This window comes from Xiphias gladius, chromosome 15 (assembly GCF_016859285.1).
Source record: "Xiphias gladius isolate SHS-SW01 ecotype Sanya breed wild chromosome 15, ASM1685928v1, whole genome shotgun sequence".
Lineage (NCBI taxonomy): Eukaryota > Metazoa > Chordata > Actinopteri > Istiophoriformes > Xiphiidae > Xiphias > Xiphias gladius.
In genome coordinates this window covers 14,624,517-14,648,581 of record NC_053414.1, presented here as the reverse complement: position 1 = coordinate 14,648,581, position 24,065 = coordinate 14,624,517, and the positions used below count along the sequence as shown (strand labels likewise).

Sequence of the window (24,065 nt, the reverse complement as noted above, 5' to 3'; positions counted from 1 at the left end):
ACTGTTGCGAGTGGTCGAGGTTCAGCTAATTATAACTATACCGTCTCTGACAGTGAAAATGCCCCACTCTTTTAAAGACAGTTCAGGCTACAATTGGGTCCCAAACAGTGGTGGAAGCAACTAAGTACATGTACTCAAGTATTGCGATTAAGTACAGTTTTGAGGCACTGAATCTGAGTATTCCCATTTCATGATACTTCAGAGGGAAATGTACTTTTTACTCCACTTGTCAAGTATTTGACAGCTATAGTTACTAGTTACTTTTCAGATTCAGACTTTACCTACAAAGACGTAAAAGTATTCAACGATTCACAAAGAAGCAAAGATTAGAGAGATGTCAAAGAAAATTAAAAGAAAACAAATTTGAACTTTGCTTTTTCTCCTTTTCTCTTCCATTAATCATCTCGTGACCCCTCTGACTGATACTGTGACCCTTCTGAGGGGACCCAACCCCTAGGTTGAGAACCACTGGACTAAATAACAGAAATGTGCTATATATAAAGTAGTTAACACAAGCTCCACCTCAAGCAGTTACAACAATAAAATGCTGCTTATGCATTGATGCATCGGGATTAACAATACTGTATGCACTGTATGAATATATTCTCCAATTTTCTGCAGAATGAGCACTTTAACATTTAATTCTTTAAGTACATTTTACTATTTATACCTCTTTTTTTTTTTTTTTTTTTACTTACGGAGGACTTTTACTTGTAATGGAGTATTTTTACATTGTCGTATTGGGAAAGTAGAAGATCTGAATACTTCTTCCACCACTGGTCCTAAAAATAACCCTATTTAACAAGTGAAAACATCTATTACTAGGTCATGCATCCGGTTTTCATTCAAATAAACCCGTATAAAGAACCGGCTGCATATCGAAACAAGAACGAATGAGGTGTGTTTCCGCACTAGAATGATGAAAAATTGAATTTGATTTTAGAAAACCACTGGAAACAAATAGGTTTGCATTGAAAAAAGACTGCACTTAAATTGCACTTGAGTGAATGTACTTTGTTGCTTTCCACCACAGAATAAAGTCTGTAAAGTAACTTCCAGTTTTTCTGTACAGGATGTGGCTACTCCTGCCTGTTACACAGAGACTGGCCTACACAAACTGTATGTGATACATATATGCAACCGCCTTTGCCACGACAATATTGGCCAATGACAGCAGGTCTCTCAAACTTTAAGGCAGAGCAACGCCGCCTCTGATTGGCTGCGATCTGCAGCCGCCGAACCGGTTGTAGAGTGCCGCCGCCGCCGCCGCCGCCGCTGCTTCTGCTGCTTCTTCTGCTTCTTCAAGAATCAGGTCGGAGTCTCCGGATCCGCCGCTGCGCACAGGTCAGTGGAAACATTTGCCGGTTCGGAAACCCAGACGTCCAACCGTAGATCAGCGTTGACCGTTCCGTGTTTACAGATGTTCGGAACAGGCAGGATGCGAGCCCCCAGAAACCGGCTGCCCCCTTTTTTCGCTCTTTAACTGTCGCCTTACAATAGAGCGGAGCCAAGCCACGTCTCGCACCCCCCCCCTCTGCTCATATCTTTATTTTTACGCTCCATCCCATGATGCTCACACCGACACCGCGTCCGGTGACCCGAGCGGTCTGCTCACCCCTCTTTATCCGTCGGCATCGCCGACAAAACCCGCGCACGTACGAAGCTGTCCCCCCGGATGGAAGCAGGCACGGACGCGTAGCATCAGAGCGCGATAAGACACCGTGCGTGAATCGATACTTTCCCTCGAAACTTGGTGTCTAATCGCCGCCTTATCCGCTCTGTTACCGAAACGGCCCTGCGCACATGACGCCACCGTTAGTTAAGAAGGTGAGATTACAACGAGTGGAAAAGGGGAAACAGTGTCACCATTGCCTGGCGTATGTGGTGGCTTCCCCGCCACATCAAATCATAACTCTTGCGTGTGTGTGTGTGTGTCTGCCCCTGCCAACCCCCCGACCCGTCCTCCTCAGCGCACTTCCACGGGGGAAGCGAGGAGGTGCACGCTGAGGAACACCAGGAGTTCTTCGTGTCTCGACCCACCCCGCGCGTTCAGCGGGCTCCATTCATTTCTATGCAATATATATATATAAGAAAGAAAAAAAAACCTAATGGCAACCTCTCGACACTGTCCTTGTGAGGTACGGTGGTGTAGACTCTTCAGATGAAAACTCAAACCTTTTTTTTTCCCCCCCCTACATGGACACACACAACCAGAGGCGTAGCCAGAAAAGTGGGTCCCTGTGCACAGGCAGTTTCAGTTTCACCTGTTCACGCGCCAGTTCTCGCACATGTGCAAATAACTGAACAACAGCTAAACACACGCATCGTCAGTGGCTATTAGGGTGCGACCTTTTTAAATCATGTGTAATCATATATCAATTGAAACAAATAGGCGGTACTTTTACTAGGAGGCTTTCCGGGAGAGAGTGAGAGAGAGTGGTACAGAACATTATTGACTAACACGGTTGTTTAGGTCCTTACTACTGTGCTCGAGGCACAAGACCATGGTGGGGAAAAAAGGCCTCTTTTCTGGCCTCTACACCGAGGAAGGATTACTGTACTCCATAATAAACAACAACTGGATAAGAGGTCCGTGCAGTCAGGTTGTACAGTTGCACAATCTCCTGCCAGTGTAAAAAAACAAAACAAAACACACTGGTATGGTCCTTTAAACTTCACTGCAGACTTTAGAGAAACAGCAGTTATTCAGCTCTGTTATTTCCTCTCGGAGCAGAGACAGACAACAGAAACTGGCACTGACAGATAGATGGTGGTCAGATTCTCCTTCGATGATGAACAAGTTTGGGGGCCCCATCCTGCTCTATGATGAAGCCAAGGATCTCAAAGCAGCTCATAACCAAAGCACCTCAGTCAGTCGGCACATCTCTCAGCTCTCACTTTTTCCTCTTTTACCATGGGCTGAACGCTCCGTTTGTTTGTTTGTTGCTTCGGTGACACAGGTACAGTATGCGTGTGTGTGTGTGTGTTGGTGGTGAATAAGAGCACAGTATCTTTTCTTGCGGGGGTGGTGGTAGTGGAAGGGGCGCAGTACAGTGTGTCTGTTGCTGAAGGCATTTTATGGCAAACTTCCTCCTGAGGGAATCTTTGGAATGTGACTATTTTGCTCGTCGTTTTTCTCTCTTTTTAAACAGCATTTTAAAAAAAACTAGGTAGTGGTCCTTTGGTCATGTAGTGCAGTCACGTGAGCGGTTACACAACAGACTTGGGATAGTAGCAAAGTGACTGCAGACTTGATCATGTGTTTGGTTTTTTTTGCCTTGGAGCACAGGAGTAGCTTTCATTGGACAACAGAGGGACGTTATGTGGTCTTGTTATGCGGCAGCAGACCGCCACCCCAGTAGTCGCTTTGCTTTGGGTTCGATAGCATGCGATCGAGTGAGCTAGCTGATGTTTACACAACAGTGAAGAGCAGCTCTGGCGTAGGCACTTAAAAGCAGGTATTTCAGCTCAGGCCGGGATTCAGAAGAGTCATCCCGACCAACCGGATGATACTGCGTGAACTGAATCTAAAAGAATGACGTGAGAGAAGCAAACTGAGGATCTGGCTCAACAAACAAACCAGCAAAGTGTCTACGCTTTTACATGGAGCGTTACAAGAACACTGAACCGCTGCAAATATTGTCTCTGCCAAATGAGTTTCTAATGGAAATTTTCTGGAAAATATCATTCACTTCAGTATGATGGGAAGCTGTCCTCATATCTCAAACCATTGCCTCTATTTGAGCTTCATAAAAGTAGCTTCGCGCGACGTTTCCCGTGCTAATGCCAGTAGTTAAGACACCACCTTTTAATCTAACATTGCTGCTAAAAAATTATATATTTTCAACCCCAAATGATTGACGTGTGACGCCTGCTGTATGTAGAGCTGACATGGTTAAGCAGTTTTTTTGTTTTTTTTTTCAAATAAAATGACAAACATTCCCTAACACCAGCTCCTCCAATGTGAGGCTTTGCGGATTTTCTTTGCCTTATGTGATAGTAAACTGAATATTTAAGATGTCTCTCAAATGCTTCAGATGACACTATGTTTTCTTCGACCTGCAGTATAGAGGTCATATGCCCTGATGCTGCGCAGGCAGCGGTTGACGGGTGCGTGACCTTTGTTCCACTTCACAAATCCCATCCTCCACCCAGCCCGGTACATTTGTCCACTGTGTGACCATGTGACTGAAAGTGTGCGATTTCATCGGGGGGGGGGGGTGTCAGGATTCGCAGTCTTGAGCGTGGTTGTCAAGGTCAGCCTTTGTGTCCTAAAACCAGGGCTGAATGGGACCGGAGGAGGATGGACACGAGTGAGGCAGAGGGTTGAAGACGATGAAAGCCCGAAGCCACGTAAGCTTCGTTAACCATCCAGCAGACGTGCAGTAACAACACACAGCCTTTCCAACCCCTTCACCCCATTTCTCACTGAATTGTTGCTGCATGTCAGCGCATGTCTCTTCCTGTTCACCTTTTCACAACTTGCTTTTAGAGTGTTGCTCATCCACCATCCTTAGGAAGAAAAGTTACCTTGGAGCATCCTTACACTAAGCCCTTGTAAAAACACAGGAATATATTGACAGATCTTTCTATTTAGATTCCGTCCCTCCGGGCAGGCTGTACTATTTGTAAAACTGTTATTAATTATCCATGAGGTATTGGCAGCTGGGCCCAATAAGTCAATAGCACCTCGATTTCACATGTCAACGTTTTGCATTTGTAGAACTCAACAGATAGTGAAACACTGCATGTGCTTCTACTAGTCCACAAATCAGGAAGTTGTAGGCAATTTTGAAGAATTAAATAGTTTCAATTTGACAGGCAATTTCCTTCCTCTGCCTTTATTCAGACTAAGCAGAAAATCTGTAACAGACACGCATTGACATACAACAAAAAAGTGGAGGAGCCATTGATTTAAAGATGTACATGAAAGTAGGACTTTAACTAATGGTTCTTTTTGTTTCTCTGTAAAACCGAAATTTTTTAAAATGTTATTATGACATTTTCCTGTCACTGCATACCAAATTATTCAATTTACAAGAAACTTTTCTTGCTATAACAACATGTCATTTATCTTGTTTTGTACCATTTCTTTATTTTACATTAACATTACACGTCTTCTACATGTATCATCAACTGGTGAGATGCTGGCTGTTTTCCTGTGACGTGCCTGCAGCCAGCCCCAGTCTTTGAGCATGAGACCCCGTATGTAGCCATCAAGCGCATGCAAAGACCCCTTTTACAAGACTCTCACTTGAGACGAGTCGGCTGGAAACAGTAAAAAGCCAGCCAGAGACAGCATTTTCAACTTGGGGCAAACGTCAGCTGAACGTGCTCGCCGGCAACAGCTCGTAAAATCTGCTAGACGGCCGTCATTTCATCTGGGGAAATCAACGGTTGCTGGCTAGAGATGGGCACCTGCCTTTGTGTATCTCTGTTTGAAATCAAGAACCCACTGTTTCAAAAATTACTAGGAATTTTTAAGCGGCAAGTTTGTCACTGTTATCATGGTAAACTGTGTCAGTGGGCACAAACTTTCCCACTATTAGACAAAAATCTTATTAAACAAGACAGTTTTGCTCTGAAACAACACGTATTTGTTGTTTTTAACGTAAGTTGGTATGTTGTTATAACCATAAACCGTCTATACTTTGAAAAAACTGTAGCCTACAATGGCTAGAAATACTGACATAGACTTAATATGACTTGATTAACTTTTGTGTCACGACGAAAGTACCCTTCATCCATTATCTACGTGCCTATCCTGTGCAGGTTGGAGTTCAGAACGCGAAGATACTCAGTTTAGGATCACAAAAGACAAAGAAAAGCAGTAAATCCTTGCTCGCCGTTGGCTAAACCCCTTCCCTCCTTAGTTACCGTTGCTGCACCTGTCAAGCGCTCTGCTCTCACACAACAACAGGGGCAAACACTTGAGATGCTTGGTCGTTTTTTTAAACAGCAGCTTCTCGTTTTCTAGCCGTGACCGTGGACTTTTGTGGCTGAAACGACAACTGTCTGACAAGGTAGCTTGTTGGCTAATATTAGCTCCGTGAGTGGGTTGAAAAGCGCTTGTCTCTGGCTGACTTCTTAATGTTTCCAGCTGGCTCATTTAAAACCAAAAATCTCGTAAAAAGGGGCTCCTGACTGCCAAAACACTGAGGCTGAAGCTAAAAGTAAGCATCCTCCCCAGCTGCTGATTCATGAAGGAGACATGTAACGTTAATGCTAAAGAAACAGGGCTGTTCTTGTATTTCAGTGTAGAGCCAGCAGTCCTTGGTATGTAAGTGTGATAACAAAAAAATGAAAGATTAGACTCTTATTTAACATGATGATTAACATGATGCGCTCCTTGACCTTGGAAGTAACATTTGGCTACCACTGTAGGTATTAAGCATTCTTTACATTTTTGCACTCGTGAAAACACCACCCTTTCAAACTGTTTAAATGCCAAGTATTGCTCTTACTATGGCCCCAGTGAACATCTGTAGAAATCCAAAACTTTAGAGGCCCTGATGTGATGAACTGTGATTTGAGGGAGACTTAATTGAGAAGCAGGGACCACATAATGTTTGGGATTTTTGCCTGATAAATGACTTTAATAGTTAATCGATTATAAAATTAGTTGCAGATACGATTTCTGTCAATCAATTTAACGAATAATCTGCACATTTTTTCAGCTGTGCATGATAAATACCGCATTACGCAGATTCATATAGAAGCCAAGAGAAAAAGCTACCTCTGAGAATTTAAGAGCATCCGTCTTGTCAAGTTGGGATCACAGTTTGTGCGTTTGAAGGCTCCGTGTGCTAATCCTCCGGAGGTAAGGGTGCATTAATGATCTTAAATCATCTGACCTGATGCTCAACACCCTAACTCTTTATCGGCTCTGTGTCACACTGCTCCTTGGTTTTCGGAGGAAGAGGAACGTGAGCATTTCAAGTGCGACCGACCGACCATGTGTGTTTTTTGCAACTCCCTGGGCTGTGACTCTTTCAAAGCTACCGTCTGCAGTCTGCTCCCGAGCCGTAGGCTGCCACCAGCCAATCTCGATGCTCTGTTATGTGTCAAATGAACCAGCTGCCCTCTCCCCCCTTTTTTCAGTGTCTTATGTGTGCCGGGGTGTGGGGTGACTGGAGAGCTGGCTCTGCCATTGGCTTGTCATCCTCCCAGGCCAAGTATGGAGAGTAGGAGAGGTGGTGGTGGTGGTGGAGGGGTTGTCGGCGTACCTTTAGCCTCGAACAACTCTCAGCTGAGCATGACACCATGGCATGTGCCTGCTGTTGGCCATCAGACAGAAAGACGCACACATAGTAAAGCTGCCACTAACACTTATTTTCATTATAAATTAACCCGTTAATTATTCTTTCCATTGATTATTTAGTCTGTAAAATTAAAATGTTCTTAGAGACCAAAATTGTCTTAAAATGCCTAAATTTGTATAACCAACAGTCAAAAAGACAAAAAAAAAAGAATCAATTCACAATAATATAAAACAGAAAAAAGCAATTGCCTCCTGACATAATTAAAGCTCTAAGTAACCAGTTTTTAATTTGATAAATGACTTAAATGATTAACTAAATACTATTTCAGTGGGGGGGGTCGACAACATTAAGATATATACAATAAGATGATATAAATTTGCCAAGCATCGGAGATTTTGCCATGCAGTTAATATCATGGTATCTGTTCCTTTAATATTGGTCCATTGTGGGCAATGTTACAAATTAATGAGCAGAAATACTGTAAGGTCATAGTGGGTTTTTGCATCAATGTGAAGTACCGTGCTTTGGCAGGTATGTAATTTGCTGAATTACCCAGAAACTGACATTAATGTAAGGTTCTTGTATCCATTAATACCAGGTAATATCCAGAAAATGAATTTTATATACATACATTGATATCATGATATAAAATTACATATACCATGATGGGCTTTAGAATAGGATTTTATCCATACCCGCCACCCCTATGTTTCAGCATTGTGACACGTTTCTGTCACACTCCAATCTGATCCATGTGTATCTTTCTTGCTACATTCACAGCTGGTTACACTTTCACTGTCACTGTCACTGTCACTGTCACTCTCAGACTTGCCACTTTTTACTCTGTCTTGTAATGTCTATCTTGAAATGTAGGAATCAACATATATAGTAATATGCGTCCACACATTTCCCACAGATTTCACTGGTCTCAAAAGTTGAAAACGTGGGAAAATAAGGGTTAGATTGTCTCAACTTTAGTTAATTAACTGGAAATTATAACCTATTATCCATCTCAGACTCCAAGGAATCTGCACATATCCTCGGCTTTGTGTGTGTGTCACAGTTAAGTCAATGTTAGCTCTCACATACTACATACTACATATCAGTGTAAAAAACAGATGTATTTGTCAACATATCTATCAGGTAGAATAAACAGACTTTCTTGTAATTAGTGTATAATTCTTTGGTAGACTAGATTCAAAAGTTTGGAACCTCGGCAACACAAGAATTTCACACACTGTGTCCAGATAATGATGGATAAGGTATTGGTCATTCACTCTTGAATACACATCCCTGAAAAATGCTTCACTCACTCAGATCAGCGCTCACTTCCTTCTGAACCTGTCTTTTCTTAAGTGCACCTCCAGCCATCATTATCGTCACGCCACACACAGACATATTCTATGTTCCGTATATTCTATATTTCTCGTGTTTTCCTTAGGATGAAATGCTCATGACATGTTTAGAAAAAAGAAGTACCACATCAACCTGCCACTTGAATTGCACTCTGAGTGGCTAGTTGTGTCTCATGCGTCTGTGTTTCTGTTTGAAAGGGGCGTGTCCCTGCTATTCATAGTTGTGAGAACCTCTGAGGTCTATTAGAGGTCAGTGTGAATCCTTCTAATAGCAACTGTTGGAGCACAGGGCCCTCCAGATAAACTACACCTCTCCACCTTTGGACACAGTCTCTACCTTTCCTCATATACACACTGTTGGACTGTGAGTATAGAGGTTTATTTCATCTTAGTTCGGCATTCATTTTTGACAAATTTTTCCAAAAATCCATTTAACTGGTCCTCTCCAGGTCAGTTGTGGTGTGATCATTGCTTGTTTTTCCTAGTGGCTAAGAGGCTAACACCTGCAACATTTAGTGGAGCTTTTGTGATGTTTAAAATGGCGTTTTATATATAATATAAAAAAATATGTATTTTTTTTCATAGAGGACAAATACAACCTTCATTAATCCTGCTAATACCTTTTTTTTTTGGATGTCTGAATATAAAAACTAAGTGGAATTACAATGATCTCATTTAAGCACAGTTTATTGTATTGAAGTTGCAATTACAATCCAATGTAATATAAGTAGCTTGTTAGGCAACTTTTCTACAACACTTTGTCCCAGTTGGCACCGGTCCTATTTGTCATGGGCATGGTGTTGATAATAGAAGTAGGTGAGAAGTCAGTTGTTACCTCTATGGTGGTTGTTCACATGTTCATCTACCTACAGGGCTGTTACCTCCCAGTCTAGAGGTCAAATGAGCGGAACATGAAGCTGCCAAGTCTCATAACAAATGAGAATTGAAAAGAGAAAAAGGAACATTAAATTCTGAAAGGGTGAATTATTAATTCATGTATTTCCATAGTTGGATGTAATAATTGAGAAATAATTGCTAGTTAGATATATCAGTCAGAGTTTTATTTCCTGCCACAGATTCATGTAATTTGCATTTTTCATTAATATGTAATTAAAAGTCACAGGCAGTTGGTTTAATTCTGACCATCGTTTGACTGTTGTATTAAAACTTTAGCAGAGCAGAGACATACTGTATATCCACCACTTTGAGGACTGAGCTTTCAGCCCAGTGAGCTAATTTCGTAAACATCCTGACCAGGAAGCTTCGGTTCCCTCCAGAAAGGAGTGTTGTGGTGTTCCATGAAGTGTGCGTAGTGTCTGTGGTCGTGTCCTCATCTCTCCTTGGAAGCTCGCGATGGGAAATTTTGTGTGGAGTCATGTTTCCTTCCTGTGTCTTTGTTTCCAAGTGCACAGCTGTTGAATAGGATAGCACATCTACAAACACACACTTGGCAAACATACACACACTTGTCTTTTGGCAGCGTATATCTCAACCGCTTGGATTAATGTTAGAGGTGTGGTTTTTTGAAAACAGTCTACATCTTTTGGTTTTATGGATTTTAAACATAAAGACACCTCAAAAAAATTTCTTGCTGTTTGTTTACTTTAAACATCACTACAAGGATTTAATTTATGATCTATACTATTCACTTTAATGACTGTTTTTGTATATATATTGGAATAAGAGGATAAAATGAGACACCCAGAAAGAGGACAATAAATTACTGATCTGTATCACAATTAAGATTGAAAGAATGCACAAGATCTAAACAAATAAAAATAAACAATTTACTATAATTCTAAGGTAAGAAAAAACTGCAAATTTTCACATTTGAAAACTTTAAACAAGAGAAGGTTTAGATTTTTTAATAAAAATGATTAATCAATTATTAAAATAATTGTGGATTCATTTTCTTTCAATCGCCTCATTAATTGTCTAACCATTGCAGCTGTATTGCATGTCACCCCCCCCCATCTGTACCTTCACTGTTTTACTATACCTTAAAAATAAAAAAGTTCAAAATGAGTTAATGTAAAAAAATAAATAAATAAAAAGAGAGAAAAAATCATATTGCATAGAGTTTATTCAGTATTGCATATACTGTATATGTGAATATGTGGAGACAGACAATAGTAAATAGCCTGTAACTCTGAATGGGACCACTATGCTTCATCTTCAGTTTGAGCGGGATCTCATGTTGTAAGGATCTAAAACAAGAGAGCCATTGATAAAAAGATAAAATACTACATCCTGCTGTATCACCACGTCCTTAAGGAGCTCTGTAGGAATAGCATTAACCAGGGAAACACGCTCACATGAACCAGTTTCCTTTGAAAGTACTGGAGACATTTAGAAGGCACAAATAGATTTTGTTCAGATTATATTGAATTAAACAAATCTGGATTATTAAAATAAAACTGTTATTTTCTTTTTAACACATCCCTGAGCTTAATTTCAACAGAGACAAACATGCAGAAGAAGAAGTGCTGAATTAAGACTGTTTAATATTGAAATAACATCAAATTTAATGTTCCCCTCTCTGGTTCCCTGCAGGGTCAGTGCAGAACAGCCATGCAGGCTCAGGAAGTCCTGAGACAGCTGCGCATTCCCGAGCTGGATGACGTTCGGCAGTACGTGCGTGGCTTGCCTACCAACGCGCTCATGGGTATGGGTGCTTTTGCCGCCATAACCACCTACTGGTTTGCCACCCGGCCAAAAGCCCTCAAACCGCCCTGTGACCTCGGTCTGCAGTCGGTGGAAATACCAGTAAGTGATCTCTCTTCGTTTTCTTTTGTGATGTCAAATGTCCTAAACACAACACGGGGAAACTAGATGACTCTGTCCATCCACTGCCCTGTAATGCTGCGTGTTAATGGAATAAGTGAAGCATGATTAATTGAGAGAAAAAAAAAACTAAACAGCAGATCTCATTCATAAGGAATGTTAATGGGATCCTCTCCAGGCACATAATCAAAGCTGCTGTTGGTGCAGTTCTTCACATTACAAGTTTTGACATCCTCACTCCCTTCTCACATTTAAGGAGCTAAAAGCTTTATCTCAGTGTTACAGCAGGGTGTGCTGGGAAATTAGGCTGTATTGATATTTGTTAGTATGGTACCAAACTCAAAGGCACCCTTTTTTAAGGGTTTATAAGCTGTAATCAATCATTTTATACATGGCTAATAAATAATTAATTTGCCAAAGCTTGATCTCAGCCATTATTAGGAAGGGGGTGCCAGGTTGTGAAAAATCCCTTCCCTCCATCCTCCTCCAGCAGGCTGCTTGATATGTCATCCAGGTCATGGTAGAAGAGTTGAATGGAGGGGAAACTGGACTTGACATAGGTCTCTCTGCTGAACACACATGGCTTGCACCAACTGTTGCTTCCACTTTTATCACTGTTTTCTAAGCACAAATCACAACTTTTGCATCATGTACAGCACAGGGTCCGCGTTTGTGTGGTCAAAATGAATCCGTGTTCTCCATCATAAAGGTGTGTGGAAGATTCGGTCATAACTCCAACATGGTCATAACTTTTTGAATTTTTTTTTTTTTCTTGTAGGGTGGAGAACGTGCAAGAAAATCAGTACTGAACGATAGTAACGAAAACATGACACACTATTACGACGACGCACGCACAATGTACGAGGTGTTCCAGCGAGGGCTCAGAGTATCAAGTGAGTGCTGTGCTTGTATCAGTTAAATATGGGAGTCCCTGAGCATGTAAGATCACCATTTTTCCTGTGAACGTAGATAAATGTCAACTTTATTTACCATCGCAGATAATGGACCTTGTCTAGGATCAAGAAAACCAAACCAGCCGTACGAGTGGCAGTCTTATAAAGAGGTGAGATACGGACCACGGAGATGTAAATGTAGCGTCGTACTCTTTCACAATTCACAGCAACACTACACTTTCTGTTTTGTTTTGCACAGGTGGCAGACAGAGCAGAGCATGTCGGCTCAGGTCTCCTTCACAGAGGACACTCTCATACAGGAGACAAGTTCATTGGTATTTTTTCCCAGAACAGGCCTGAGGTAAAACAAATTATACTTGGCGTTTTTAGCCTGTTCAGCGTTCCGTAGGGAAAGTAAAGATTGTTTTGTAAATCCTTTTAATAAATCTGTAGTTTACACTGAAGGCACTTGAAACTATAAAATCAACAGTGAAGTGTCAGGGCTTCTGAAAATAAAGTTCCATTGTCTGAGAGACTCAGAATCATTTTGTTTCCCTATCATACTGGCATTGACTCCTACTGTAGCCATATTATCAGTATTTGATGATAATACGATTAAACGCAAAGTAAACACCTTTTGGTTCATACGGTATTGAAATTGAAATGTATCACTCAGAGAGTTATTGCTGGGGTATTTAGTAGTATTTTTTCATTAGTAATGTTCTTCCGCTTTTTGTCTCTAAGTGGACTGTGTCAGAGCTGGCCTGTTACACATACTCCTTGGTGGCAGTCCCACTGTACGACACGCTCGGCACAGAGGCCATCGCCTACATTATTGACAAAGGTACACAAAAGGGCACCTCTACGCGTTAACCACGCACCACCCGCAGTGCTATCACAGTGCTTTACAGCAAGGACCCTGATTCAAACTAAGCGGTTAACTTGGTTGCGTCTGTTTTTCAGCTGCCGTCTCAACAGTGATCTGCGATGTACCCGAAAAGGCTCGGATGATTCTGGACTGTGTCGATGGGAAGGGGGGAACAGTGAAGACGATTGTGCTCATGGAGGCGCTTGACAACGACCTGCTGACCCAAGGACAGCAGTGTGGCATCGAGATCCTGAGTTTGAAGGACGTTGAGGTGAGAATAAACACTTAATCTTCAGATCTTTATTTATGTTAAGGACCTCAAAACAACCTTATCTTTTCTATGCAGTATTACAGCTTGTATCTACTGAGCATATTTGCAACCATCACTAGATGTTTTGGAAAACCAGCTGAGCCTCTTGTTGTTGTTACAGACACACTACAACTCACTGTACGTTTTGTATATTTTCCAGGCCTTGGGCAAAGCCAACCACCAGAAACCAGTGGTGAGTAGGAACAGTACACTACATTTGACCCGTCAGTTACACCAAAAAAGGCTCTTTGGTCTTACTTAAGCGAGCATCGGCTTTTCAACTCGGCACATTTACAGTATTTGTTACCACCAGGACAGTGTCTGAGAGAGAAATTAGGTTTTGCACTTGCATCAGGCAAACTTCTAATGCAGTAGCAATCTGGGGTTCATGTGCATTAGTGAAGATCTGTGCTCTGATTACAGCCCCCTAAACCAGAGGACCTTGCCCTTATCTGCTTTACGTCTGGAACCACAGGTAATTACACAATTTACTGCGACGTTAACCTTTTAGAATTTTTTTTTTTTTTTTCACATCATGTATAATTGTGAGCTTTAATTGCTTTTCAGGAAACCCAAAAGGTGCACTGCTTACTCATGGAAATGTAATCTCCAACACTGCAGCTTTCCTTAGAGTAACAGAGGTAAACAAACACACAAGTTCATCTTTTGGAGTTTCAGTACTGACCCTCAAGATGCAGTAAATTACATTTTCTTATACTGTGTATCTGATTCCAGCCCTCTTTTTTCGAGGTGGATGATATATTCCTTCACATTTTGTATACATTTAACCTCTTAACCTCTCTGGTACCATGTAAGCACCCAAATCTTGGTGGAGGCTGTTGGGGCCATATGCAGCCTGCAGGCAAGACACAGGGCTGGAAAAAAAAAAAAAAAAAAAAAGAAAAGTACTTCCACCTCTTGTGCATGTTTTTGAGGTAAAAAAAAATAAAAAAAAATCAATGGACAGTGTTCGTTATAGTAAAGACGGAAATACGGAATTATCTATCATATATGATCAGAAAATAAATGTGATTTTATGTAGGGTAGTGTATTAATAATGCAGCTATTTACACATTAGCACATTTATTCTATTTTTATTATACTACCATTATTACAGAAAGCACAAAAATACAGTCATTATCATTATTATTATAAATGGATCCAACCATTTTTTTTCCCTTTGACTGAACTGCCTCCCCAGCTTCGGAAAACCAAACCTACGCCCTTGCGTTAATGAGATGTGGATCAAATAAAATATGAGCATTGGTTTGTTTGATGGGCCTCATTTAAACTAAGTCCTGTCTGACTCGGATTGACCCCTGACCCCTTTATATTTTCCTGTCCTCTGTTCTCCTCTTCATCCCCCTGTGTATGGTGTTGTCCAGGGCTCACTGAGGCCCAGCGCTAAAGATGTGCTCATCTCCTTCCTCCCTTTGGCCCATATGTTTGAGAGGGTGGTGGAGGTACAGTACGCCAGGCTTGACCTGCATACATGCACGCGTTTTGTTTTGTGTGTCCTCCGCAGGTACACTGCATGCTGAACCTCCATGACATTCATGTATCCTATCTCCCCCTAGCTCACATGTTTGAGAGGGTTGTACAGGTATGTTCTGGACTTGTTAACCTTCAGATTTGTTGCATAACGAAATCATAAGTGGAGACCAAAGAATCACAGAAGTATTGTTAAACAGATAGCATCTGGTCCCTTAAGGCTCCCTTTGAGTTTTGAGTGTTTGGGTTCTTAAATTTTGTTTTCAGAGCATTTTGAAATCAGCAGTATTATACAATAAGGAGGTTTTATTTGTAAATGAGAAATATTATATGACAGAGCCTTGAGAATATTGATAGCACCAGTGCTCTGCCATTTGCTTTATATTAAAATATTTAGGTTCAGTGGCATGTTTGTTTGTTGTGATTTGCTTCTAACTTAACTTCTGCAGCTTTTATTGAGTCTCAGTACTTTTTGAGTACCAACTGAAATGTGAGTCTCAAAAACTCAATTACCAAAAGTTGGAATCAAATGCTCGTCCAAATTCTTAGTCTTGTTCACTTATTCTTTGAGCAGATACTTCCGTATTTAACTAACAATTCTCTTAATTTTTGAATGGTTTTATATAGCCAAGGTTCTCGTAAAGCTGTTTTGTGTCAAGACAAAATTAAACACTTGTGCATTTAAGAACTTTATAAACTTTACATATAAAAAAAGGTTTTGTAGAAAAAACATGTCTATTCTCCTCAAAGTAAGATATTTAATAAAATGTGGCTGTGTTATCAGTATTGAAACTCAAGTATCCTGTCATCGCCCGTGTCAAAACATTTTAAACAATAACCCAACATTTTGCGGCTTTAAAAGATGTGTGGAGCTGTGTGTGGTGTTATGACAGGAAAAAGCAACACATGCTGGTCAACTTCATGTCCTCCTTGGCTGTTTTGATGAATTTGTTTTTCATAAATGCTCAAGAAGTCTTTGACTTTTAAGGTAACATAGTTGGTAAGAGCTTCTGGATGTGAACAAGTCGGCAGTTGGTTTCAAAATCAAATGATGGAAGTGCAGTGTCTAAGTTAAACAACACTGCCCCATTGTGGCTGAAAAATCATGCTGATTTTATTTGCCCAAAGAGGAATAAGTAGCTCTCTCTTCATCAGGGTGTCATCCTCATCAACGGGGCTCGAATCGGCTACTTCCAAGGGGACATTCGACTTTTGATGGATGATTTGAAAACACTGCAACCAACAGTCTTCCCTGTGGTCCCACGTCTCCTCAACCGCATGTTTGACAAGGTCAGACAAAGTATCGCTTCTGTAGTTTATCTAATGTTACACGTTAAAAGTTATAAGAGCCAGCTGATTCACTATTTTCTTGTCACATTTTGTTTTTCGAGAAACATTCTTCTCTGTGACTATTATTCATTTGATACTTTGCTCACTTTTCTATTCCAATTTCTCTGGTCTGCTGCCTCGTTCGACGTTTAATATAAAATGTGTTGATTTTCATTTGCAGGGCCCTTGAAAATAAACTTTTCCCACTTCTCTACAGGTATTTGGTCAGGCCAATACGCCGCTGAAGAGATGGCTGCTCGATTTTGCCTTCAGGAGGAAGGAGGCAGAGTTGAAAAATGGCGTGATCAGAAAGGACAGCATGTGGGACAAACTCATCTTCCAAAAAGTACAGGTAAACATGACATGTTTTATGAAAGTATCTTGTGTTTTTGTTTAACTCTATGACTTTAAAGAGATCCAAAAAACTCTGTCTTCAACTTGCATTAAAAAACTCGGGGATATTACACCAGATCTCTGGTGTATTTAGTTTTGAGCGAAGCTTGCTCCCGTTAGCTGATGTTCCTTTTATATATTCTAGATTCTGTATTTGTAAATCATCTTTTTTAGTGTCATTCCTTTCATTTGTAAGGTTAGACAAACACATTCTCAGTCCTATATGATGCATAATAAACGATGGCCGGTGTTTCAGTTTGACATTTCAGCCTTACTGTTTTGTCTCGCACGTTGCAGGCGAGTCTGGGCGGTCGCGTGAGACTCATGATTACAGGAGCGGCGCCGGTGTCGCCGACCATCCTGACGTTCCTGCGGGCTGCTCTGGGCTGTCAGGTGAGCCACGTCAACATGCCCATCTCACTTATTGTTTGGGAATTTTTGTTTTCATGAATGTCGCCAATAAGGTTTTTTTTTTTTTCTACAGTTTTATGAAGGCTACGGTCAAACTGAATGTACAGCTGGTTGCTCCATGTCAATGCCTGGAGACTGGACAGCAGGTAGATCATCCACTAACTGTTGATATTGTCTGTTCTGGTCTATTATAGCCTGTGTGTAAAATTTAAACAATTAGTTTCCTTATTTCTTTCAACCATGAAACTGAACTGTAGCTACTCTGTGTCGTCAGGTCACGTCGGGCCTCCCCTGCCCTGCAATGCTATCAAACTGGTGGATGTGGCAGAAATGAATTACCTGGCAGTCAATGGAGAGGGAGAGGTGAGGAGTGCTACTTCATTATCATCATCAAATACATACAGTGGATGGGAGAAAATATTTATTTGCTTTGACTTTGTACACAACAAACAGAACTTTTTAGAATTTCAGTTTGACTTACAGGATAACGCAGGTATTATTTCAGTATGTTGACATTAAAATAAGCTAATCCATACCACAGAGCTTTGTTCATTTCAAAAACTGTTAAATACATGTAAAAGAGCCGCAGTGTGTGTATTTGGGTGACGTATTCCTTAATTACACTGAACATCGCTGGTTTATTTTATTCTGAAACAACTCCATGTCTCCATTTTCTATCTCTAAAGAGCAGCTGCATGTCAGACAGATTTAGGGCCTCAGCATCCAACAAACAAAGTGCTTCTCACATTGTCCAACAGCACCTGAAAACTGTTGCTTTTGCAATTTTTTGAAACTTTCCAAAACTGTCTCCTCTCATAAACTCTTTTTTTTCTTACTCTTCACACAACTAATTCATCACTTCTCATTTGTACGACCAAGTGCAACACCAAGAATGCCTATAAAGACAGACTGTTGAAAAGTGAGCAGTATTATCCCCACTTTAAACCACCATAAGCAATGGAAATGGGACAGGAGCATGCAAATATTTTGCAGTAAATGCCTTATTACAATGCAGTGAGGATAGGATTTTTTTTTTTTTTTAAAGGCAGGGGAATCATGATAAACAAGTAAAACTGGAAAGAGGTCACCTTCAGAAATTTAACAAATAAGCATAAAAATAATAAGATGTCGGTGCGCTAGAAGGTTAAAATCACTCTAAATGTTTTTTTTTTACTTGTCATCTCTGTCGCTCTAGGTGTGTGTCAAAGGACCAAATGTATTTCAGGGATACCTGAAAGACCCAGAGAAAACAGCTGAGGCAATCGACAAGGATGGATGGCTGCACACAGGAGATATTGGGAAATGGCTTCCCGTAAGCAGAACAGGCTGAACGGCAATATTGACCTAAAACTCTGGTCATCGTTACGGTTGTCAAGTGGCGCAGGTTCCACTTTGATCACAAGTTAAGTTTCTCTTCTGGTTTATGGCAGAATGGCACTCTGAAGATCATCGACAGAAAGAAGCACATTTTCAAGCTGGCACAAGGAGAATACATCGCCCCCGAGAAAATAGAAACCATCTACAATCGCAGTGATCCAGTGTCCCAGATATTTGTTCATGGTGATAGCTTACAGGTCATTATTTAATGAATCTTACTCAATCTTGTGTTAAAGAGAATAAACCAGAAATTAATTTGTTTATATCTAAACTAATACTTGTTTGATAGTTTGCAGAATTTAATCTCCATGTTATCTTTGATGTATTCTCAAGGCATGTCTGGTGGGGATAGTGGTGACTGATCCGGACTTTTTACCTATTTGGGCCAAGAAGAAGGGGATTGAAGGATCTTACTCTGAGCTGTGCAATAACAAGGTCACATTTATTACCATGAGCAGTCCAAACATACTGCCACCTGTCTATGCATGCCTAACATTTTTCTGTTTGTCTTTAGGAGGTGAAGAACGCCATTCTGGAGGACATCCTGAGGTTAGGCAAAGAAGCAGGGCTCAAGTCTTTTGAACAGGTGACTTGCTGCCACGTTTGACTTGATCAAAATACCTTCAAGTTCTGCTTTTTTCATTCGGCAGTATTTGGTCTGGGAACGGCAACTTCTTTGAAAGCTACAACATATTGGATCAATAATTCTTCATTTCTCCTCTTAAAATTAGAGATGATTAGTCGATTAATCAGTGTCACTGACTGACCTAATAAAACGCCAACTGATAAGTTGTTTAATGCCCCCCCCCCAAGCAAAAATGTCATAGTTACATCTTATTAATTTGTACAATTTGATAGTAAGCTGAAAATCTTTGGGTTTTGGACTGTAGGTTTGACAAAGAAGTAATACGAAGACATCACTGTGGTCTTTGGAATATTGTGATGGGCATTTTTCACTAGTTTTGGACACTTTGTAAACCAAAGGACTAATCGAAAATGGTCTTTTTTTCCCCTCTCTGCAGGTGAGAGATATTGCATTACATTCTGAGATGTTTTCTGTTCAGAACGGTCTCCTGACACCCACCCTGAAGGCCAAGAGGGCTGATCTTCGGAACCACTTCAGAGAGCAGATTGATGAACTTTATGCCAAAATTAAGATGTAAACTGGGATCGATGAGTAATGTAGGGAGGTGACAATCATTTAGAGCACTCAGCCAGAACTGAATAGCCTTGTGAAGGGGATTTACCTTGATTGTGACAATCTTCTCAATTTTGTGGGGACTGCTTTTAAACAAAATGGGTGATGAATCCCAGTTTGAAGTATGTATTGTCCCCACTCCAATTAGTGATTGTACAGCTAAATTTTCCTCATTATCACTGGCTATTGAGTTCAGATTATCCCAGAACATGTCATTTTGTTACTGGTATAATTTAAAACAAGAGTAAGGGTTAAAAAACACAAAGGGGAAATGTGACTTGCTCATGCCTTAACTGCCATAAGTCTGACTACTTCACGTTCAGAAAAGTCCAACTTTTGCAAACACTTCTGTCAGGTTCAATTCTTGGGAGTCAGGAAAAAAAATCCTATAATGCAGTGACAAATACTGACTGTCTATATACCAGACTATTTAATGTTTTGGATATCTATTTAAGCTTATATTTAATGTAATCATTGAACCTGTAAATATTGTATCTGCTGAAAATATGTATGCAGAGTATTGTGCCTGATACTCCATATTGTTAATTCCCTGCATTCCCATGTTTCTCAGTGCTGTGGGCTGAAGGACTGATAAACCTGTTGTGCTGCACAATTTAGTTAATAGCCTACTGGGAATCATGTTGCTTGACAGATGTTTTGTGTTTTTTTGGCTGTTTTCTTTTAACACTGTGGGGAAAATACTGAATGTTACAATAATGCACATGCAGTTCTTCCTTTCAAATTTTAGTGCCACAAGCTGCAGAATAAATGGTGCATTCAGGGGAAATATTTGGTAAGACTGGTATCACATTTCATTTAAAGAAGCCAGTTTTTTCAAAATTAATTCCAGGTCTTCGGCAGCATTTCACATTAACTTTCACTGATGGTCCTTGAAACCATCAGTCTTGTGAGAAAATGAACAACATTTCACCTGTTTAACAAAAAGGTCTGTTGTGAATTCAGGTGTTTTTGTAGGATTGTGATCATTATGCACATGTGATCATGTCAAAGACTCCTTGAGAGTTCAAGCCATATTGTTATCGTTTTTTGTTAAAGACTCTTACGACACGAAAAGGGCAAAAGTGCTGTTTTTTTGCTGGAGTTACAAGTACAGGTTCTATATTTGTCAACTGTACCAAATAAATAATTTCTTCCAAAACTGTGGTGTTTGGTTAATGTCTTTTATAATGTGAAATATTGATAGATGTTTTGGTAGCTAGAAGCATTAATATATATATTTTTTTGCTTTACTTTAAGTCCCCCTATTTATCATTTATATACAGTATATACACACACTTACCAAATTCTTTAAAACACTATAATGTAGTTCTAAGCAGCTATAATGACATTTTAAGTGTTTATTAATGTACAGTATTTGTCAACAATTATAACTTCTATGAAAACATTTAATAATTTTCCAACTGTGTTTTACTATATTGCCATTATATGTTAATACAGCAGCCCCCACTTTATTGGTGCCTACAGGAGGAGTAACAGTTTTTGAAAAATACATTAATAAACATTTATATCTGCTTACAAATACACTGTGTTAAAAACCATTTATTACATGTTTTTATACTGCTTATAAATTGCTTAAAGGAGGACTTAAAGTGTTAACAGTATAGTTGATGCTTCACAGCCAGGGCAAGATAACATTACCTTCTACTGGGAATCAAAATCTGCCATGCAACTGAGCAGATCCTGATCAGAGATCTCCCCACTGGTGTGTTCGAAGTCGTCCAGGCTGTCTAAATAGTCCTGATCATCCTGTCTGTCTCCCCAGACATCAGCAGACATTTCCTCTGGACAGGCTGTGTTCTGTGGGTTCTGGTTGTGTTTCTGCTTGGGGTCAATGTTGCCATCATCGTCCATTAAGTAAGCCTGGTCCTCTTCATCCTGTCGGTGAAGACAAGACATGATCATAAGCTGCTGCATACTGTGAAGGACACCGTGTCTTTTGAAAATTAAAAGACAACAGGCAGGATTTCCTGGGAAACGGAGCTTAGTCAGTCTGGATGCTAGTTTAAATAAAGCAAACAAACCAGTGTCATGATGTAGCCGACACAGATCTCCTGTGGCAGTGGGTAACCTGTAACAAGAGAAATGTCCACTTCAGACAGGTTGTATTATCACAATTCTGCAATTCATTACCTCACAGACAGGTTATGTGCCCTTGAGTGATTTTAAATAAAAAGTCAGTATAGTTGCTTTTTTGGGTCATAACATACTTGAGGACCTAAACTTCCTGCAGTCAGGATCGTGACATTTCTGGTACCACACATCCTCTTTCAGATCCACAACAATCCTGCAGAGGAGGATAAGGCCAAATGAGACAGGTGGAGCACACTAAAGACAGTCTACAGGACATGAAACATACTGTACGTACATAATGTTGTTGCTTTTATGAAACTTTCCCACATTTTCACACCAGCGGTATTTGGAAATGTCGTAGACAAGCAGTTGCTCCGCGACAAAGTAGTTCCATCGCCTGATGTCTGTTGAGGTAAACATAAGAGACAAGAAAGAAATTGTCTACACTGTTAAAATCAGTTTTTGCATTGTGCTCTCTGATAAAGAATAGTTGAAAAACACACACCGAAACACACACCCACACACAAACACACCCACACCCACACACACACTCTGCAACTCATCAAATGCTCATAGCATTATATAATATTCCAAAGGGCTGGGCAATATGGGAGAAAAAAGAGAAACATCACAATATTTTTGACCATATACAATGTTTTTACATATATATTACGTGCTTATCGCACAAAATAACATTTTTGATCAAGAAAATCAGTAATGTGTTTATAGGATGATCAAAAACATAAGAGCATCCATTCTTCACTTTCTCAGCTACAACAATAAAATTAGCTCTGAATTATATGTCATTTAACTTTAAAGCAGCTTTTAAAACTAATAAAACACAAGCACTTGTATGCTCAAATGTGTGTTGTCTAGGGATGAACAAAAAATTCATCCATCGTTAGTTATTTTGTCCAAGAAAAATGCCAAACATTAATTGTTCTAGTTGATCAGATATGAGGGTTTGCTGATGTTTTGTTTTATATCACTGTGAACTGAATATCTGTGGGGACTGTTGGTTGGGCAAAACAATTGTTTGGAATTTTGACAGGTATTTTTCACTGTTCTCTAATATCTTATAGGCCAAAAGATTCATTGCTTAATTGGAAAAATAATCAGCACATTAATCAATAATGTAAATGATCATTAGTTGCAGCCCCAGGTGTCAAACTAGTTTTGCAACAGCACATCCTGTATCAGCCCAAACACTTACTTCCTTGTATCCCATCCTTTCTGACCACAGTTAGTACAAAGTTGTCCACTTCTTGATGAGGGGACATCAGGCAGCCAGAAAGTGATTCTGCCAGTGGTGGATGGGAAAAAAAAGTTCAATTAATTAAAACTCTTTATGTTTAAAAATATCAAGGTAAAATATTGATAAGCTGACTGATTATATGATACAATATGTGCATATGCACAATATAGAGAGAAGCCTGTGCTGTCAGATCAGGGTCACCTGGGTTTGTTGCTGTGCCCTGCTGGCAATTAGGTCTCCAGGTCTTGGATTCCTTTGTTTCTGGGACGTCCCACGTGAGAATTCTCTGACCTGTGAAACTGATGATACACAGAAATGAGCTCTAATGCTGTGGTGTGATGACAGTAATATATCTGCATCAGACAGAAAAATCTGTGAGAGTGCCCGACGTACCTCACATTACAGACCAAGGACGCCAAGAATACGCTTTCCTCTGCAGAGAACCCTTTCTCAAGTTTGGCAATGAACTGGTTGTCGTCTGCCACAGCGAATGCAGTGTTCTTTCCCACTTTGGATGACTTGTAAAGGCGGAAATTTCTGTTCCTGGTGTAGACACCTAAATGGTAGCCATGGCAATTAAATTCCTCATGTGCATATGGTCAGGGTTTACAAAGGATTATACGTAAAATAGGTGCTGAATATATCAAGGTAAGTATTTTACACAAGCAAGTGCATGTGTCTGATATAAGGGTAAAAATTAAATAAATAAAATTGTAGTTGTGGTTTCTCTTACCAACATCAACAAAGAGACAGTCTTGGCCATCCTTGTTTTTCACCCTGAGGAACCTGAGGTCTGTCTCTTCCTGCTTACGTCTCTTGGTCTGTGGACTATCAGCCACCTCACCTGTTTTTGCTGCCTTCTCCTCAGGAACAGCACATGTTCTGCTGTCAGTACATCATTACAAGTTACGAGTTAAATATAGTAATGATAGCACAGAAATTAAAAAGTGTCTTCACAGTTCTTAAAAACAAACCCTGTTTCACTGTTTTCTGCCACTGAATTCATCCCAATATCCAGGCAACTTCCACTTTTGGCTTTGCTCAGGAC

At 40.2% G+C, this 24,065-nt stretch overlaps 2 protein-coding genes across 10 annotated transcripts in view; one reads left to right on the top strand and one right to left on the bottom strand.

Annotated features, from left to right (window-relative positions):
- Nucleotides 1–1,260: 1,260 nt before the first annotated feature.
- acsl1a (acyl-CoA synthetase long chain family member 1a) lies at nt 1,261–20,810 on the top strand. Of its 4 annotated transcripts, none has more exons than XM_040144960.1 (21): nt 1,261–1,344; nt 11,171–11,383; nt 12,180–12,294; nt 12,400–12,464; nt 12,554–12,655; nt 13,039–13,138; nt 13,258–13,433; nt 13,633–13,665; nt 13,896–13,947; nt 14,040–14,113; nt 14,858–14,935; nt 16,119–16,253; nt 16,510–16,644; nt 16,983–17,078; nt 17,170–17,242; nt 17,371–17,459; nt 18,292–18,408; nt 18,527–18,670; nt 18,807–18,908; nt 18,988–19,059; nt 19,496–20,810. In XM_040144960.1, exons 2-21 carry the CDS (start codon nt 11,189–11,191, stop codon nt 19,634–19,636), a joined length of 2,094 nt encoding a protein of 697 aa, XP_040000894.1. In that variant the 5' UTR covers nt 1,261–1,344; nt 11,171–11,188; the 3' UTR covers nt 19,637–20,810. The 4 variants fall into 4 exon arrangements, with proteins under 4 accessions (XP_040000894.1, XP_040000892.1, XP_040000891.1 ...); XM_040144958.1 differs by lacking the exons at nt 1,261–1,344; nt 14,858–14,935 and adding exons at nt 4,321–4,353; nt 14,998–15,075; XM_040144957.1 differs by lacking the exon at nt 1,261–1,344 and adding an exon at nt 4,321–4,353.
- The window catches only part of primpol (primase and polymerase (DNA-directed)), an 18,241-nt gene continuing 3,935 nt past the window's right edge, over nt 9,760–24,065 (bottom strand). For 3 of the 6 annotated variants that reach the window (XM_040144966.1, XM_040144961.1, XM_040144965.1), the window contains exons 6-14: nt 23,992–24,065; nt 23,751–23,902; nt 23,411–23,573; nt 23,219–23,316; nt 22,976–23,062; nt 22,058–22,166; nt 21,900–21,976; nt 21,714–21,760; nt 21,015–21,567 (exon numbers count right to left, since the gene is read on the bottom strand). The exon at nt 23,992–24,065 is cut by the window's right edge and continues 29 nt beyond it. In XM_040144966.1, the coding sequence (XP_040000900.1) occupies nt 21,334–21,567; nt 21,714–21,760; nt 21,900–21,976; nt 22,058–22,166; nt 22,976–23,062; nt 23,219–23,316; nt 23,411–23,573; nt 23,751–23,902; nt 23,992–24,065 (1,041 nt within the window). In that variant the 3' untranslated portion in view covers nt 21,015–21,333. Of the gene's footprint in view, nt 10,030–10,807; nt 10,825–21,014; nt 21,568–21,713; nt 21,761–21,899; nt 21,977–22,057; nt 22,167–22,975; nt 23,063–23,218; nt 23,317–23,410; nt 23,574–23,750; nt 23,903–23,991 lie in introns of those variants that run through there. The other 3 variants (XM_040144963.1, XM_040144964.1, XM_040144967.1) reach the window with 3 other exon arrangements.